The 17,473-nt window shown below is 36.7% G+C and overlaps 1 protein-coding gene across 1 annotated transcript in view; it reads left to right on the top strand.

Annotated features, from left to right (window-relative positions):
* Positions 1-3,121: 3,121 nt before the first annotated feature.
* Positions 3,122-17,473, top strand: part of LOC141275879 (3',5'-cyclic-AMP phosphodiesterase 4B-like) — a 188,956-nt gene continuing 174,604 nt past the window's right edge. Inside the window, exons 1-2 of the mRNA XM_073788705.1 lie at positions 3,122-3,163; positions 8,952-9,190. Of these exons, the coding sequence (XP_073644806.1) occupies positions 3,122-3,163; positions 8,952-9,190 (281 nt within the window). The remainder of the gene's footprint in view (positions 3,164-8,951; positions 9,191-17,473) is intronic.

Raw genomic sequence — 17,473 nt, 5'->3', positions numbered from 1 at the left:
TTCCCAGGAGCCAGAGGGCTAGAGAGCCTATGGACTCAGTCTGTGAGGACCAGCCTCCTAGGGCACAGCCAGGATGGAGAAGGTGTTGGAGTGGATCTTGAGGGGCAAACGTAAACTATCTAGAAAACAATCTCTCCTCTCTTTTATTTGGTTTTATCAGTTTGGCCAAAAAGTTCGTTCGGGTTTTTCATACCATCTTACGGAAAATCCGAACGCACTTTTTTGCCAACCCAATATATAATGGATGCTGGGTTTTATTTCTGAATGTAAAAATAATATATTTTATTTTCTTTTTATTTTTTTTGGCGGTACGTGGGCCTGTCACTGTTGTGGCCTCTCCCATTGCGGAGCACAGGCTCCGGACGCGCAGGCTCAGCGGCCATGGCTCACGGGCCTAGCCGCTCAGCGGCATGTGGAATCTTCCCGGACCGGGGCACGAACCCGTGTCCTCTGCATCGGCAGGCGGACTCTCAACCACTGCGCCACCAGGGAAGCCCAAAGTAATATATTTTAAATGTAGAACATTTGGAAAACTTCCTTGTAACTTGAGATCTTGCTTTTTCCTAGCCAGGACGTGCTCCCAGTTGGAGGCACATGAATTTATCCAGTCATCTCTCACACTCAAAGTGTTTTAAAATATAAGTTTATTTTCATGGCTAAGACCTCACAAAAATACTGTTGCGTGCCCCAAATCTACTGATGTTACCCTGGAACATGTCTTTCTGCCTGCCATAAATTTCCTTAGCATGGCATCTTCCTGCATGTGTCACACCCTTAGCACATTAAATTCTTTCCCATATTTTTGCACACCATATACTTTTCTATTATCTCCACTAAACAAATTCTACTTATTATTTAAGGCTAAAAAGAAACGTCATTTCCTTCCCAAAGTCTTCCCTGAAACCTAAGCATTTTAACATTTAATTATATTCTTTGATTCACTCATTTTACAAACATATTTGAGAACCTACTCTGTACCAAGTGCACATTTAATATATGTAAGTCTTCCCTGCCAGACTAGACCTAAAATTCTTGAGGGCTGGGTTTGCACTGAGCTTCATCTGGATCCTAGAATGCCTTGTTCACGTCTAAGAAGCTATAGCTAAGGTCTTACTCTTCATTTCTGCTGGGGAAACTTGATCCTTGTTTCTCCCTGCTGACGACAGCCTAGAGATTTCTACTCCAGTTGTGTTGTTTTATCCTATTTTTAAGTGCATTTCCTGCCAAGCAAAATGGATCATTTTCTTGGCTCAGAAAAGAATACACCACAAAAATTTGGAAAATATGAAAAAGAAAGAAAAACCTCCAATAACTCTTATATAATGTTCACTGTTTTAATTTTACACAGCTTCTTTAGTAATTTTCTATGCTCATATTTTTACAGAATTATACTGATTGGGGATAGCTAATCCTATATCCTGCATTTGAAACTTACATCTTTTAATCTTGCTTTTTCTTTGCTTAGGAGTATAAACATTTTTTTTCAGGTTTGGCCTTAGAGAGGCACTTAAGACTGAACATAACAGATAAAATGCCTGTTATTTGTTGACTTTTGTTAAGTTTCAAGCAGCCTTTGAGTAAAAAGCTCTAAAATTCTGCCTATTCCTCTTTGGTCAGTGTTAGAGGAGTTCAGTAATTGTAATCATTCCTTGGTGTATGCTGAGGAAATTCTTTTCCTTGGCATATTGAATTGAACACCTGAAAGGCCTGTGGGGTTCTCTCCCTAGAAGACTTATAAAGGCAAAGTTTCTCCCTCCCCCCACTCTCTTATCCACTCTGTCAGTTTCACTGCCAACTCCTGCATAATGTCATCAAATTATGTGTTAGAAATTCAACCCTGGTTTCCTGGGTGATGGGACAATGCCACTACTTAGTATTCCTAGTCACATAGCTACAATTCCATCACGCTCTTAATCTATATATATCTTCATGTTCGAGAAGCAGACTTTTCAAATCAGGCCTGTATTAAGAATTTTAAATGTACAGAGTGAGAAAACATAGGAGCTTCTTGAGCTCAGCATCGATGCAGGCCATTTTTGATGTTAAGATCTTGAGAATCCGCCATGTGGACCAACGCTTCTTGGATTCAATGGTTTCTATACTGTACCTTTTCCAGTTCAATTCTGCAAATTCAGAATTCTTCATATTCTCTTTTAGACTACTGCATGTCTGAACTTTAAACTTGGGCCTGTTTCAATAGCCTGAGTTTTCATAAACCAGTGACTCTTTTTCCTCTGGAGCTGGCACAAGTGGGGTGCATCCTTAAATTTTGGTAACGTTTTTGAGGTTCTTTGTTGCTGTAGTGGCTTCCAGTGATCTACACAAAACAAATGTCATGAACTGCAGTGTCTCTGCTTCAGAATGGCCAAGTTTGTGTGATTTAAACCAGGGAATCCTAGCTCTTTCTAACTATTGGTTGCTAAAATTCTCTGTGATGAATACTTGCCTATGCACTTATACGTGTAAGAGGTTTAAACTGATGGTACCATTGAAATTAAGATTTTTTTTTGGTCATGCATATTTTTGTATTGGTTTTCTTTCTTCTCCTGTTTTCCTTGACAATAGTATCAATGGATCATATTCATTAAATTCTAAACCTGCCATGTTTTAGCTCTGTTACCTTGGCCCAATTATTTTTCTGATCCTCTGTTCTCTCATTAGAAAAAAATAGATGAAAATAATCTCACAGATTGTTATGGGGATCAAATGAAATATTATATGGGAAAGTACTTTGTAAGTTTAAAGCCTTTCACTAATACATATTATTTCTGTATTCTTAAGGATCATTGATTATTTGGGAGCCTAACTGTTATCCTCTATTCTTTTTCTCTCCTCTCAAATACCTTTGCACTGATGTCTTGGATTTTTGCATTTTGTGAACCTCTTTCCTCACGTGTTAGATTTAATTGGCTTGGTAAATTGTGGTATTTACTTATACACGTGCACTGTGTACATTCAAATATTAGTGTGGAGAATACAACTAAGCTACTTATTTGTATTTAAGGATACCGAACTGTTCTTTTTTGTGTGTGTCTTGTTTTCCCCTGCAGGTCTTAAAAATTGTCAGCAAAGCTGCACTGAATAACAGATGCCCTAAAAGGGGCTGCTGTTCCCCTTTATAATGAAGAAAAGCAGGAGTGTGATGACAGTGACGGCCGACGATGTAAGTTCCAAACATCAAAGTTGCCGATTCCACCCACTCTTTGCTCAATAAAGAAGTCACTCCATAATTCTGTTCCAAGGGCAGGCAAGGTTGTCTAATAGTACCACTCTGCCTCTAGGTGCTTCTGTGACCTGGACATTGCCAGCCCTTGGACCCAACACTCTGCATGCTAGGCAGCAGGCACACTGCCCTCTCTGCAGCTTGGAGATGGGCTCAGTTTGAGCTTTGTGATTTTCATTTACAAAACCACCAATCTGTGGAAATTTTTCTTTTCACCCTGTTTTCATTTCTTTTTTTTTTTTTTTTTTTTTCCTGCTACGCAGGCCTCTCACTGTTGTGGCCTCTCCCGTTGCGGAGCACAGGCTCCGGATGCGCAGGCTCAGTGGCCATGGCTCATGGGCCCAGCCGCTCCATGGCATGTGGGATCTTCCCGGACTGGGGCACGAACCCGTGTCCCCTGCATCGGCAGGCGGACTCTCAACCACTGCGCCACCAGGGAAGCTCCTGTTTGCATTTCTTGATGACTTTCTTGCACACTTTTATCCAAGTTCAGCTGATCCTTGAGTCATCTCCTATGGTGGGGTCTTTGACAGCTGTTTGAAACCCATCCTCTAGGACTTGGCTCAAGTGTGGGCCTCAGACCAGCAGCACTAGCGTCACCTGTGTATTTATTAGAAATGCAGAATTTCAGAACCATCCCTCAGACCTAAAGTTCAGAACTTATTCCCAGGGTGATTACATATGTACATTAGGTACATAGGTAAATTTCCATTATCTTCACTAAACGAATTCTACTTATTATTTAAGGCTAAAAAGAAACCGCATTTCCTTCCCAAGCTTTCCTTGAAAGCTAAGGATTTTAACATTTAATTATATTCTTTGATTTACTCATTTTACAAATATTTTTGAGGACCTACTATGTACCAAGTACATTTGTAATATACGTAAGTCCCAGGCTGACTACATATGTACATTATATTTGAGAAGCTCTGCTCTGGGTCATTTGAAGAAGTCTGTAGACTCATAATTTTTAATAGCTTTGCCTCTTGGTCAGCTGATATTATCTTTTTTGCTTTCAATTGACCAGTCCCCCATTAGTGTGTTTTTAATTGTCCAGTGTTTACTCAGCTTCTGTTTGTAATTGAGCCAAAAATTATATGCCACTAATCAGATGTGCAGAAGGAAGGAAGGGAGGGAGGAAGGAAAAAGAAGTCATTTTCCTTGCTGTCTGTAATAGCTCATCTTGTTAAACTTCTATTTCACAGATGGGGGAGGGGCTGGGAGGAACTTGAACTTGGTAATTAATAATGTAAACTGGTATCTTTTGAGTAAATGCCCAGTTTATGAGTATTTCTCCAAGTTCTTACTCCTTCCCTTCCATGTAGGCGTGGGAAAACAACATTAATTGACATTATAGTCACAGGTGTGTGGTATTGTCCTTGTCTTGTATTTCCACTGGTTCTTACTGTTGTCCTATTGAGGAATAGCTCATTTCCCCAGATATTTGGTTGTCAGTCTCTGCCCTTGATCCAGTGTGCTTAGGCCCATGGTAGGTATAACAGGTGATGAGTTCTCTCAGCCTGAGCAGGGGACCTTCTCAGCTCGCTGCCTGGGCTCTTCACCTAACCTTTCAGTGGAGCTCTGATTGTTTAAAAGACTCAGCTTTGCTTTCTGTGCAGCCCTTACCTTTGGGCTGCTCACCCCATGAACCCCTGGTCCCTTTACCTTATGCTGCAGAAAACCCCTTGAAGAGCAAGCTGAGGCTAATTCTCAGTTTCCTTCTCTGTCCTTATCTGGGTTTGTAAGAACTTCTAGGACCCGCAAATGCAGAGTGAGACTTAGTTGTGTCATGAGGCTCTTGCCCACCAAAGCACACTCCTTTGCCATTGCCTTTTCTACTCTTTTGTGTTGAGACACTTGGTTAGTGATCTAGTGCCATATTTCCTTTTCTTCTTTCCCCCTTCCCTGCTCCTTGACCACAAGGGAACTGCTCTTAAGTCATATTCTAAGTCCTCAGTACCAGTGGTAAAAAGCTGTGTTCAGACCTTCATGCTCTGGTTAGGATATCTAAGGGGAAACTTCTGGAATTTGGAAATTCTGTTTCTCTTAAAAAAAAAAAAGCTTGGGGTTGTCCCATAATGCTATTTGTATACTGTGTGCTCCAGATTCTATTTCTTTGGAAGAATAAAACTAAGCAATGCATCCTGTCTATAAAGGATGATCAATGATTTTTTTCCTTTTCATTCTATCATTGCAGTAATAATCCTAATCCTCTCTAAGGTAATGGTTACCACAATCAAAAGACAGGGAAGGTTGCATAGAAGAATGTACAAAAAAGAAAAGCACATTTGAAGAATACTAACCCCACCTAGACTGGTGGGGTTAGTATTATTACCTAGATTTGCACTGTCCGACATGGTAGCCACTAGCCACACGTGACTATTAAGCACTAGTACGAATGGGGAGGTGCTGTAAATGTGAAATACATCTTGGATTTTGATTACATAATAGTAGAAATAAAAAAGAATATAAAATATGTTATTAATAATTTTTGATATAGATTACATGTTGAAATGACAATATTTTGGATATACTAAGCTAAGTAAAATATACTATTAAAAGTAATTTCATCTGTTTCCTTTTTTTTACTTTTTTAATGTGACTACTAGAATATTTAAAATTATACATTTGGCTCCCATTTGTGGCTTATACTTTATTTCTTGTGGACAGTCATAACCTAAAACTTTTCACCATGCACCTCAACCTTTCCAGTATACTACAGAAGATCATATCAAATGTTACACACAGTATCTCTTCCCTTACAACAAAAGCAAATTGGCAGATATTATATTTTTTTATACCACACTCTGAAGAAAGGTTCACCCTTAAGTCAAGGATATTTTATTATATTCTCATTATTTCAGCTCAACAAACAGTTACTCAGCGATTTAAATATTCACCTAATATTAATTTAGCACCTATTATACACTCCACACTGGTTAGGTTCTAGGGATTAGAGTCCTTGTCCCTTTGTAGCTTATATTCTAGAGGGGAGGGTGTACATCAATCAATAAATTATAAAATAATCCCAGCTATGATAAGAGCTGTGGAGAAAAATGAAGTTGGTCAGGGGGCAAAAAATGGTTGGACGGTGACAATAGGTGTTCATAGAAGGATAACATGAAGAGAGGAAATATGGACAGTGAGGACATATAAGCATTGAGGGAGTGAGTCCTGTGAAGACCTGGGGGAAGAGAGTTTCTGGCAAAGGGAACAGTGTGATTTCCAAAAGTAACATTCAAATTAATGTTTTTTCCCCCAAATCTTTGATCTGATGTGTGGTGTAGTTGGCCAGTATCATGCTGATTAAAATAGGAAAATAAGTCCAAGATCACCAATTCAGTAGTTTAGAATTGACTGAATTAGATTTTGCCTTTGAGGATGTTAGCAAATTTGGGGCAGTAATTATGAGTATGAATTAGAAAGTTTGAGGTAATTATGAATAACTCAACTTAGGTTAATGTGTTTGCATAACAATGTTACTGTTTTTAGTATTTAACTTAATTTCTAAAAAGCTATTCCACTAAGCTCTTTTGTGGCAATGCATTTGCACATTAACTGAGGTCTTTTGAAACAAATTCTTCAAAGAATGTCTACAAATCTGTAAATTCAAGCTTGTTCACAAGTCAGTATGGGATATATTTTGTGATAGGTGTGACTTTGTTACTTTTCAAATAACAAGTACCAAATAAATACCCATTTAGTTTATTCACTGCAATTAAACCTGGTTGGTAATATTTTCATTTCTAAAAGAGGAAAAATATCCAATAACTTTATTATAAGACTATTGTGGTTGGTGGTTTAACTAAGTGACATCCTCATTTCTGTTCTTTGGTACAGTGTTTCTTGTATGGGTGGTAAAGTATATGCTTTACCACCCATACAAGAAACACTGCTTTGCTTTCCAGATAATCAGTGCTTTCTTTACATGCATATTTGGAACGAACTGAGTTATAAAAGTTCTGACTTTTAGTTTGTTCTTGAATCTCCTTAGGAAGACTTTGTCTCTCCTAAGACTTCCTGTCTCCTCAACTAGTCTCTAAGTCTTTTGAGAAAGAAACTTACATATACTATGCTTTCTCCTCAGCCTATTTCTAACACATACACATGCGCGCGCGCGCGCGCGCACACACACACACACACACACACACACACACACACACATATAAGTGCTAGGCCTACAGTAGATTTAATATAACCAGTTAGTAAACAGTAAAACACTGGCCACATTCCAGAATATTTCAAACTCTGGAAAATTGTAAATTGTTTTGTCTCCTTCCTGTTACTGAATTGTGGTTCTACTGAATTTTAAATAAGTGGTATTCCAAAACCATAAGTCAAGCACAAAAAATATGATGATATCCCATTTCCAGGTGGAGAGAGTGGGGCCCCTGTAAATTGTCAGGCCTATTCATGCCCAGATTTTCATCATGAAAATGTGGTTTTGCATGGATGAGATAAGCATAATCACTAGAATACAGGTTCTGTCTCTTTTTGCTGTTGTATCCTTTCTTAAGTAGCACAGAGCAAGACTTTAATAGGTGTGCAGAAAATATTTGTTGAATGAACCCAGCTAGACCCTTAAACTTGAGTTAATTATCCTTGTATGAACTAGTATAGGGATGGGTGGAGGAGTGGTGGGCAGAGAACTTTAGTTTGTTTAAACCTAAGGCAGTCTAGTCCCAGGCTCTCCTAAGTCTATTCTGAAGGGCTAGTAGGAAGTACCTGTCTTTTTAGGGCTACAGAATGACTTCCAGGTGAGAGACCTTGGCCTGGTGTTAGGACTTCCATTATTGCTTAAGATACGAGTGGAGAGTGACAGTTACAACTTTTAAACTCCAAGTTGCTATCAGTGGCTACTTGCATTGCTGTAACATTTCTTGTCTTCAAGCCGGTATGAATGGTGATGCAGGCAGAGGTTCTTTTGGGGCTTCCACTCCCCACAGTACCAGGAACCAGAGTCACCAAGAGATATAGGAAGAATGAATAACTCTTATTATTGGTTATAATACAATGCCTCTATCTTCTCACAAGTATTTCATTCATGTCAGCATTAGGGCATATATTGAACACATGGCAGTTCAATTCGGGACCAGATAAAGTATATTCTTCTTTTTCTGAGCTCTTATATGTTTGACCAGAAAAAAAAACCCACCCCCAAATCCCCTCAACTCTGAGGAGACCTTTTATAAGAATAGGAAAAGTCAGTTACCCGGTTACCCACAATTATGAGTATCTTGCTGGCCTGAGATAGAAAATATATTTACTTTAAAACATTGAACAAGAAATGTTATAATTTAGCTAGTATAGCTTGTTCCCGTGTTGCAGAATGATGACCCTGATGTCCAAAATATATTTTCTATGAAAAGCTTTCGTTTTAGCAAGTGAAAAAAGAGAAAGAAAAAAAGAATAATTTAAAAAAAGAGAAAGAAGATAAAAAGCCCTGCAATCCACATGCTTCTAACGGGAAAATATTATCAACAGTCCTGAAGATCACCAAGACTATGCAACTAATGTGTCTAAAATTTGAGAATTAGCCCCTTGTGCCTACGTGTTTTCTCTTAAGCTTTTGACGTCAGTGTTCGATTCTGATTGTGAGATAATGAATCAGGACTTTATGAGTGACAGCTTGATCATTTAGCTTCTTATTTTACTCCATCGTGCATCATTTTAAACATTTGAATTTCATTTTCTTTTTCTCTTTTTTCTTTCCCTGTGGTTCCTCTAGAATGTTAAAGATTATTTTGAATGCAACTTGAGTAAATCCTACAGTTCTTCTAGTAACACACTTGGGATCGACCTCTGGAGAGGGAGAAGGTGTTGCTCAGGAAACTTGCAGTTGCCACCACTGTCCCAAAGACAGAGCGGAAGGGCAAGGACTCCTGAGGGAGATGGCATTTCCAGACCGACCACACTTCCTTTGGTGACACTTCCAAGCATTGCTATTACAACTGTGAGCCAGGAGTGGTGAGTAGCCCCCAACTTAAATGTCAGTTCTAAGTTTTATTTTCCAGTTACTCCCGGTACAATTTCTTGTTATTAAAATGTTAGTTATCTGTGGAGTAACTAAGGCTTTTGACATTTTGAGAATTTGTTTCCCTTTGGGTAGCAAAATGAGGAGTGGAGGTATCTCCTACCTCTTAAGATTGGAAGGGGCCTATTGAGGAAGGAATGAGATGCATTTTTATTAATGACAAGGAAAGCAAAATTACTGCCTATGATCTTTTTTTTAAAAAAAAACTATTAGTGTATGTCAATATGATGTTTTAATTTAGAAAAGCAAAATTATATGAGTGCCTAAAGGAAGTAAAACATATATATTATATAGATGAATGACAGGAGATATTCTTATTACTGTACTCAAAAATATAATTATTCTTAGCTTCTTTTTATTATAATCCCACTTTACTAATTTCAGTTTGTGGTTATCTAGAAAATAAAACACTTCATTATAAATCAAAAAAGGAATGAAGATTGTACTATGAGAGATGCTTGGACTGTTTTGCAGAGTCTATGTTTGTGAAACAGGCTATTTTAATCTAGTGTTGAAACGTTAATTGAATACGTATAATTTATAACTGTGGTTAAAATTGTGCCATGATATTTCTTCAAATACGTGTTTTTAATCACATATTTAGTTTTTAGCACTTTCTCTGGTTTTTCTTTTTGCTCTACATAATTTCCAAATATTTTCCAAGAATAGTCTGCTTACATAACAGGGAGGCTTATTAAAAAGAAAAATATCTTCTCTATTTTTTATGTAATTTTAAATTATAATAATATGGTGCTTTAAAAATCACTTTTCATTTAACTCATTTGTTAAGGAGAAAAACTAAATATATTAAATCATTGTGCAATATTATCACAGTAAATCCTTAAAATATGAAGTTTTTCTGGTGTGCTGTATATCCTTGCCACATGCTGAGCTGTACAGTGCTGATGAGTAGTCCATTATGTGCTCATTGAATGATGCAGGAAATCTTTTAGTTGGTGGTTATCAAATACACTAAGAATTAGATCAGTGAGACTTCAGCTATCACAGTTATTAGCCTGAAATGGTTCATCATTCTGTATGTGATAGAGAAGCATGTGAACATGTTGTAGGGGGAATGGGTTAAAAATTTGAAAAGCACTGACTAACATCTGCTCCTCAGCTGAATTAACATTGGAATAGTCATAACCAATCATTGAGCACTAAAATGGGCATATTGCTTCTGCATTGCTTACTCAGTCACATAACTTATGTGTTTAGTCTTGGTTTGCTTCTGCATGATGGCAGATTTGGAGTTCAGAAGATTTCCACAGAGTTATTTTTCAGCAGGTTGGCACTGGTGCAGTATTACCAGTTGTTACAATATTGAAATGCTTCCATACCAGTTGGTAAATACGTGCTTTCTTGAGCTCTCTGATTGCCCTTATTACTATTCCAGACGCTTCCCCAGAAGCAAATTCCTTACAAACCAACAGCTAAAGAGGTGATGACTGGCACAGCAGGAGTCCAGTTTTGTTGGTCGTTGGTGTTTTATGTGTTAGAATAACACTCCAGATAAAAGGTACCTTGCAATGTTAGAGTACCTTGCGATGCTGGAGTTCATTTTACTCAAAGACCCTTTGGAAGTTGCAGAATTGTTCCTTCCTTAGAAGTATCGAATCTAGACTCTGACATGTGGGGCACACTTGTCTACCTTTCTAAATTGAATATATTCATCTGTACAAAGAGAGTAATTGTACTCACCTCATAGGCTATTGTAAGGATTAAATATGGTAATATCTCCAAAATACCTAGTTTAGTAAAAAGCACATGTTAGGCAATCAACAAACATTAGTTTCTCTTCTCTTGATCATTATCCATTAAAGCCTTTTGGAAATTAGAAACCATGTTTCAAGTATCACTAGCCTCATGCTGAGTGAAATGGAAGATTTAGCCATTATCCAGTTTGTCATGAAGTCAGCCAACACCACATATTAGTAATTCATTCATAATATGTCCGTTTTTTTTCAGTTACCTGGATAGTTTTTAAAGTGTGAGAGTATTCAGTCATTGACTCCACATTTATTTTTAAGTATAAGCAGCTAAAAGCATATCAATGCATCCCTTAAAAATACTTCCTTTGCAATATTGATGAATACTGGTGGAATTGCTGGCAGAGGAATCTAATTGAAAAATCATTTGATTAGAAGTGAGGAAGTAGGGTTCCAGATACCATCATTGCCATCAACTTGATGAAAGGTCCTAGAGGTAAAGGGTGCAGCCTACAATCATGTGTGAGAAAGAATTATACTCACTACTTAGAACACGGAGAATGTGGAATCAGTCTCCAGGTCTAGACAAGGGGTCAATAAGCTTTTTCTGCCAGTTAGTAAATATTTTTGGCTTTGTGGGCTTTATAGTCTCTGTTGCCACTATTCAACACTGCCATTGTAGTGTGAACATGGCCGTAGACTGTACATAAATGAATGTGTAGCTCAGCTCCCATGAAACTTTACTTACATAAACAGGCAGCAAGCTAGATTTTGCCTGCCAGTCAGTTTGATGACTCCTATTCTAGACTAGTAAAAATCTCTAGGATATGACTCCTGCTCTGATAATTGCTTTGACAATTTTTTTGTAACTGGGTGAAACTGACCTTGAGTTCCTGGTTGGTGTTCTAAATATGTCAACAGTCTGGGAATATGTGCTACAGATCAAGTATTTAAAGCCAGTGAAGGAATTTGAGCGAGAACGAATGAAAGTTACTGCCCAAGGTATATAAAGTTAAATAGAAAAATATTGATATAAATTTAGCCCTTGTTTGGGGAGAGTATATTGGTGAAGGGAGGTGGCCATCACTGCAGGCAAAAGGCCTGGAATGGAAGGACAATGATTTGATTTACTATGGAGAAAGAAAGAGTGAGGACCTGAGTCCAGTTGGGTGGACTTCCATCTTGCTACCTTTGGATGAGTTTCTTTATCCTACAAAAACTCAAATGAATAAACAGTGGAGATGTTACAGCTTTTCAGAGTTGTGTGAGAAAGAAAATGTAATATATGTAGCACTTAGTGGTTATTTTGATGTTATTGTTATTATTGTTTTTTTATTGTTATACCTGGACTGAATAGCCAGAATTATGCATTTTCTATTATTGGGGGTTCTGGAGGAACTTCACCACTTGAGTTATTGGAACCATCTTGGAAATATGACGAAAGAAGAAGTCAGATATGAAAACAAGATGTTATTCTCATTACTGATAACGTTAATATTGGAATATGTACTCTGTGTCTGTGGGCAAGTAGGCTGCTAACGCTGTACACCGTAATCATACAGACTTACCACCCAGTAATAGGAGGTGCTGGGCCTGTGCAGGGAGCCCTCGTCCTCAGAGGGAGAATCTACCTCTATGAAATTTGAAAATGGTGGAGTTGTAGAATCATGCCCCGGTGAGACAGTACGAAGGAAGGACTGAGTTGTGCATGTCTACTTTCTCCTTCTGGAAAGACCAGTGCAGATTCAATTACTCCTTCTTTCCAGGGAAGACTGAGTAAAAAGGCAGAAGGAGGTTATGAATCTTAAGCTGGTGGCATGCCTGACACTTGGAAGACACATCAAAAAGTGGGAAAAATACATTCTTCCTGACATTCCCCAACTTTTTCCCCCCTCTTTTCACCTTTAGTCTGGGGTCATACTTGGGATGTGGCCAATGCCAAGCCTCTGGTGGTCTTCACTTTTTGAATAATTAAAGCAGTTTATTGATCTACCAAATTTATCAAAGCAATGTCACCACAACCAAATTAGGAAAATAAGCCAATACTCAGCCTTGAATGTCTACAGTTAATCTATAATTTTAACTTTCCTCCATGAGGATCTTTTAGCTCTTTAACCCCTTCTAACCCTTCCCTGTTTACAGTTTTTAATTATCTATATATTTTAACCCCCAAATACACTAGCTCTCTGTCTGGGATCACTTGCCTTTTTGCTTGAAGTAAGTCCTTTAGAATTTATTCTTATTTTTTGGTTTGTTTCTCTGAAAATGTCCTTATTTTGCTCTCATTCTTGAAAGTGTTTTCTTTTTCATTATGTAGCAGTTTCTTTATTTCAATACTTTACCCCTTACCTTTTGGCTTCCATTACTGTTGTTGGGAAAATGGCTGTAAGTCTAATTGTTTTTCTGTGTAAATAATCTGCATTTTTTTGGCGGGGTGGGCTCTTGATTTCTGAATTCCATCTTTGATGTAACTAGGGGTGGATTTCCTTTTATTTATCCTATATGAGATTTACTGGACTTCTCAAATATGTCAGTTGGTATCTTTCTCATCAGATCTGGAATATTCTTTGTTATTATCTCTTCAGATATTTTCTCTGCCAGTCTTTTGCTCCTCTCCTATTGGATTTATGATTAAATGTATTTTGAATCTACTTCTTTATCTTCCATTTCTTTTCATGTCTTTCATATATATGTAATTAGAAATTTTGTCTTTCTGGGCTGTATTCTGGTAATTGCTTTTGGTCTGCCTTCTGGTTTGCTAATTCTCTTTTCAACTACATTAAATTTGCTGTTAAATCTATTATATTGAGTATTTCAATTTTGATGATTGTATTTTCTGTTTTTAAAGTTTGTATTTATTTAGTTTTTAAACATGTGAGGTAATTTTATGTAGTTTTCTTTTCCCTACATGTGTTAGTTATCTATTGCTGTATAATGAATAATCCCCAAATTTAATGGCTTAAAGTAACAAACATTTGTTATCTTATATTTTCTGTGGGTCAGGAATCTAGTTGTGGCCTAGCTGGGTGCCTCTGACTGGGTCCCTCACAAGGCCAAAGTCAAGTTATTAGCCAGTGTTACAATCATTTCAATGGTTGACTGGGTGGGAGGGATCTGCTTCCAAGCTCACTCACACAGTTTTTGACAGGTTCACCTCCTTACTGACTGATGACTGGAAACATCAGTTTTTTGCTATATGGGCCTCTCCATTGTGCTACTCATAACATGACAGTTTGCTTTTTATGGAGCAAGAGTTTTTGATGGAGAAAGACGGACCAGTAGAAGGTGAGCAAGAGAGAAGTCAAAATCTTTTTAGTGACATCCCATCACTTTTACAAATTCCGTTCATTAGATCTAGCCTACACCCAAGGGGAGGAACTGTGCAAGGGCCTGAATACGAGGAGGTGTACATCATTGGGGACAAATTTAGAGGTTGCCTGCCACATTGCAGATGTTTTCAAGCTTTTAAAATTTTCTTTAAATATAGCAAGAGTAAGGAGAAATAGACAAATCCACTATTATACTTGTAGACTTCAACACTGCAGAAAATTGATAGACCAAACAGGGAGAAATCATTACAGATATATTTGATGTGAACAGCACTATCAATCAACTTGATTTAATTGAAGTTTTTTAGAATACTTCATCCAACAACAACAGAGTATACTTTCTTCTCAAGCTTGCATTGAATGTTCACCAAGATACATCTATCACACACACCTTAACAAATTTAAGAGTAAAAATCATATAAAGTATGTTCTCAGACCACAGTGGAATTAAATAAGAAATCAGTAACAGAAAGATAACTGGAAAGTCCCAACTATTCAGAGATTAAAAACCCAACTGTAAATAACAGACCAAATGGGCCAAAGAGAAATCTTAAGAGAAAATTAAAAATATTTTGAACTAAGTGAAAATAAAATTAAAATTTACTATTATTTATGGGATGCAGCAAAAGCAGTGCTTAGAGGGAAATATATATCTATACCTATATATATGTCTATATATCGATTTCTGTCTATCTCTATATAGAGATATATTTGACAAGAACAAAAAACTAAATCAGTACTTCTTCTATCTTAGAAAACCATAAAGAAAAGGAGTAATTTAAGACTCGAGCAAGCAGAAGAAAATCAATAATTAAATTAGAGCAAAAATCAGTGCAATTGAAAACAGGAAAACAGTAGAGAAAGTCAGTGGAACCAAAAGATGGTTCTTTGAAAAGATCAATACACTGATAAACCTCTGGCCAGGCTCACCAAGAAAAAGAAGAAAAGACGTAAGTTACCACTTTAAGAAATGAGAGAACATCACTATTGATTCCCTCGAGATGAAAAGAATAATAAAGGACTACCCACATATTTGAAAATTTAGATGAAATGGACTAATTCCTTGAAAGACTCAAAAGGACCAAAACTCACAGAGGGGAAATAGATAACATGAAAGGTCTGTATCTATTAAAGACATTGAATAGAAAATTATTAACCTACCAAGAAAAAGAAAGCTCTAGGCCTAGATGGTTTTCTTACAAATTTTACCAAACACTTAAAACAGGAATGATACAATTTCTCCACAATCTGTTCCAGAAAACTGAAGTAGATGGAACACTTCCCAACTCATTCTATGAGGCCAGTGTTGCCCTAACACCCAAACCAGACAAAGACATTATAAGAAGGGAAAACTGCAATATCTCTCATGAGCATAATAGGTACAAAAGTCCTCAAAAAATTTAGCAAATAAACTTCAACAATATATAAAAAAAATTATACCCTATGGCCAAGTGGGGTTTATTCCAGGTTCAACATTTTAAGGTCAGTCAATGCAATCTACCACACCAATAGATGAAGAACAATCATATAATCTTATCAGTTGATGCAGAGAAAGAATTTGGCAATATTCAGCACCCATTCATGGTAAAAACTCTCAGCAAACTAAAAATAAAGGAGAATTGCCTCAACTTGAAGACCTCTACAAAAAAAACCTATAGCTAACATACTTAATGGTCAGAAGCTAGATGCTTTCGTTTAAGATTGGGACCAAAGTAAGGGTGTTCTGTCTGACCAATCCTATTCAGCATTACACTGGCAGTCCTAGCTAGTGCAATAAGCAAAGGAAAGGAAATAAAAGACATACAATTTGGAAAGGAAGAAATAAAACAGTTTCTGTTTGCAGATGACATGAATGTCTATGCAGAAAATCCCAAAGAATTGGCAAATAAAACTTCTGAAACTAATAAATGAGTAGAGCAAGGCTGCAGATTACAAGGTTAATATATAAAATTCATTACTTCCCTATACATTGGAAATGAACAATTAGAATTTGAAATAAATATTATAATAATATTATTTATAACTGCATGAAAACAAAAAGAGGAGCATTTAGATATAAATTAAAAATATGTACAGGATATGTATTCAGAAAACTATGAAATTCTGATAAAAAACCAAAGGAATTCTAAATAAATAGATATATGATGGTCATGGATTAAAAGATTCAAAATTGTTAGGGTGTAATTCTTCCTAACTTGATCTATAGATTCAATGCAATTCCAGTCAAAATTTCAGCAAGCTATTTTATAGATATTGAAAATCTGATCCTAAACTTTGTATAAAAGACAAAAGATCTGGAATAGCCAACACAATAAATACTGAAGAAGAAAAAAGATGGAAGAGTCACACTACCTGATTTTGACTTAATATAAAGCTACAGTAATTAAGATAGCTTTATATTGGCAAAAGAACAGTGGCATAGATGAATGGAACAGAATAGAGAGTTCAGAAGTAGACCAATAAAATACAGTCAACCGATCTCTGATAAAGGAGTAAAGGCATTTCAGTTGAGAAGACATAATCTTTCAACAAATTGTGTTGAAAAAATAGCCATTCATATCAAAAAATTAATAATAATCTAGACAGAAGCCTTACATATTTCACCAAAATTAACTCAAAATGATCATAGACCTGAATGTAAAATGCAAAACTGCACAAATCCTAGAAGATACCATAGAGAAAACCTAGGTGACCTTGGATTTGGCCATGAGTTTTTGATAAAACACCAAAAAAAAACCACCCCATGGTCTATGAAAGAAAAAATAATGATATGTTGGACTTCATTAAAATTAAAAATTTCTGCTCTGTGAAAGGCACTGTTAAAAGAATGAAAAGACAAGCCACAGATTGGGAGAAAAGATTTGCAAAACACATATCTGATAATAAACTTGTATCCAAAATATACAAGAAACATAAAAAATTCAACAATAAGAATACAAATAACCCCATTAGAAAATGGGCATATGATCTGAAGAGACAACAAATCAAAGAAAATCTACATATGGCAAACAAGCATTTGAAAAGATGTACCACATCATTTGCCATTAGAGAATTGTCAATTAAAACAATGAGATGCCATGACACAGTTATTAGAATGGCCAAAATCCAAAAAAAAAAAACCAGAAAACAATTGCTGGCAAGAATGTAGAGCAAGAGCTCTCATTCATTGCTGGTGGAA

The sequence above is a fragment of the Tursiops truncatus genome, chromosome 1 (genome assembly GCF_011762595.2).
Source record: "Tursiops truncatus isolate mTurTru1 chromosome 1, mTurTru1.mat.Y, whole genome shotgun sequence".
NCBI lineage: Eukaryota > Metazoa > Chordata > Mammalia > Artiodactyla > Delphinidae > Tursiops > Tursiops truncatus.
Note: the sequence above shows the minus strand (reverse complement) of the source record. Positions and strands in the feature narration are given on the sequence as shown.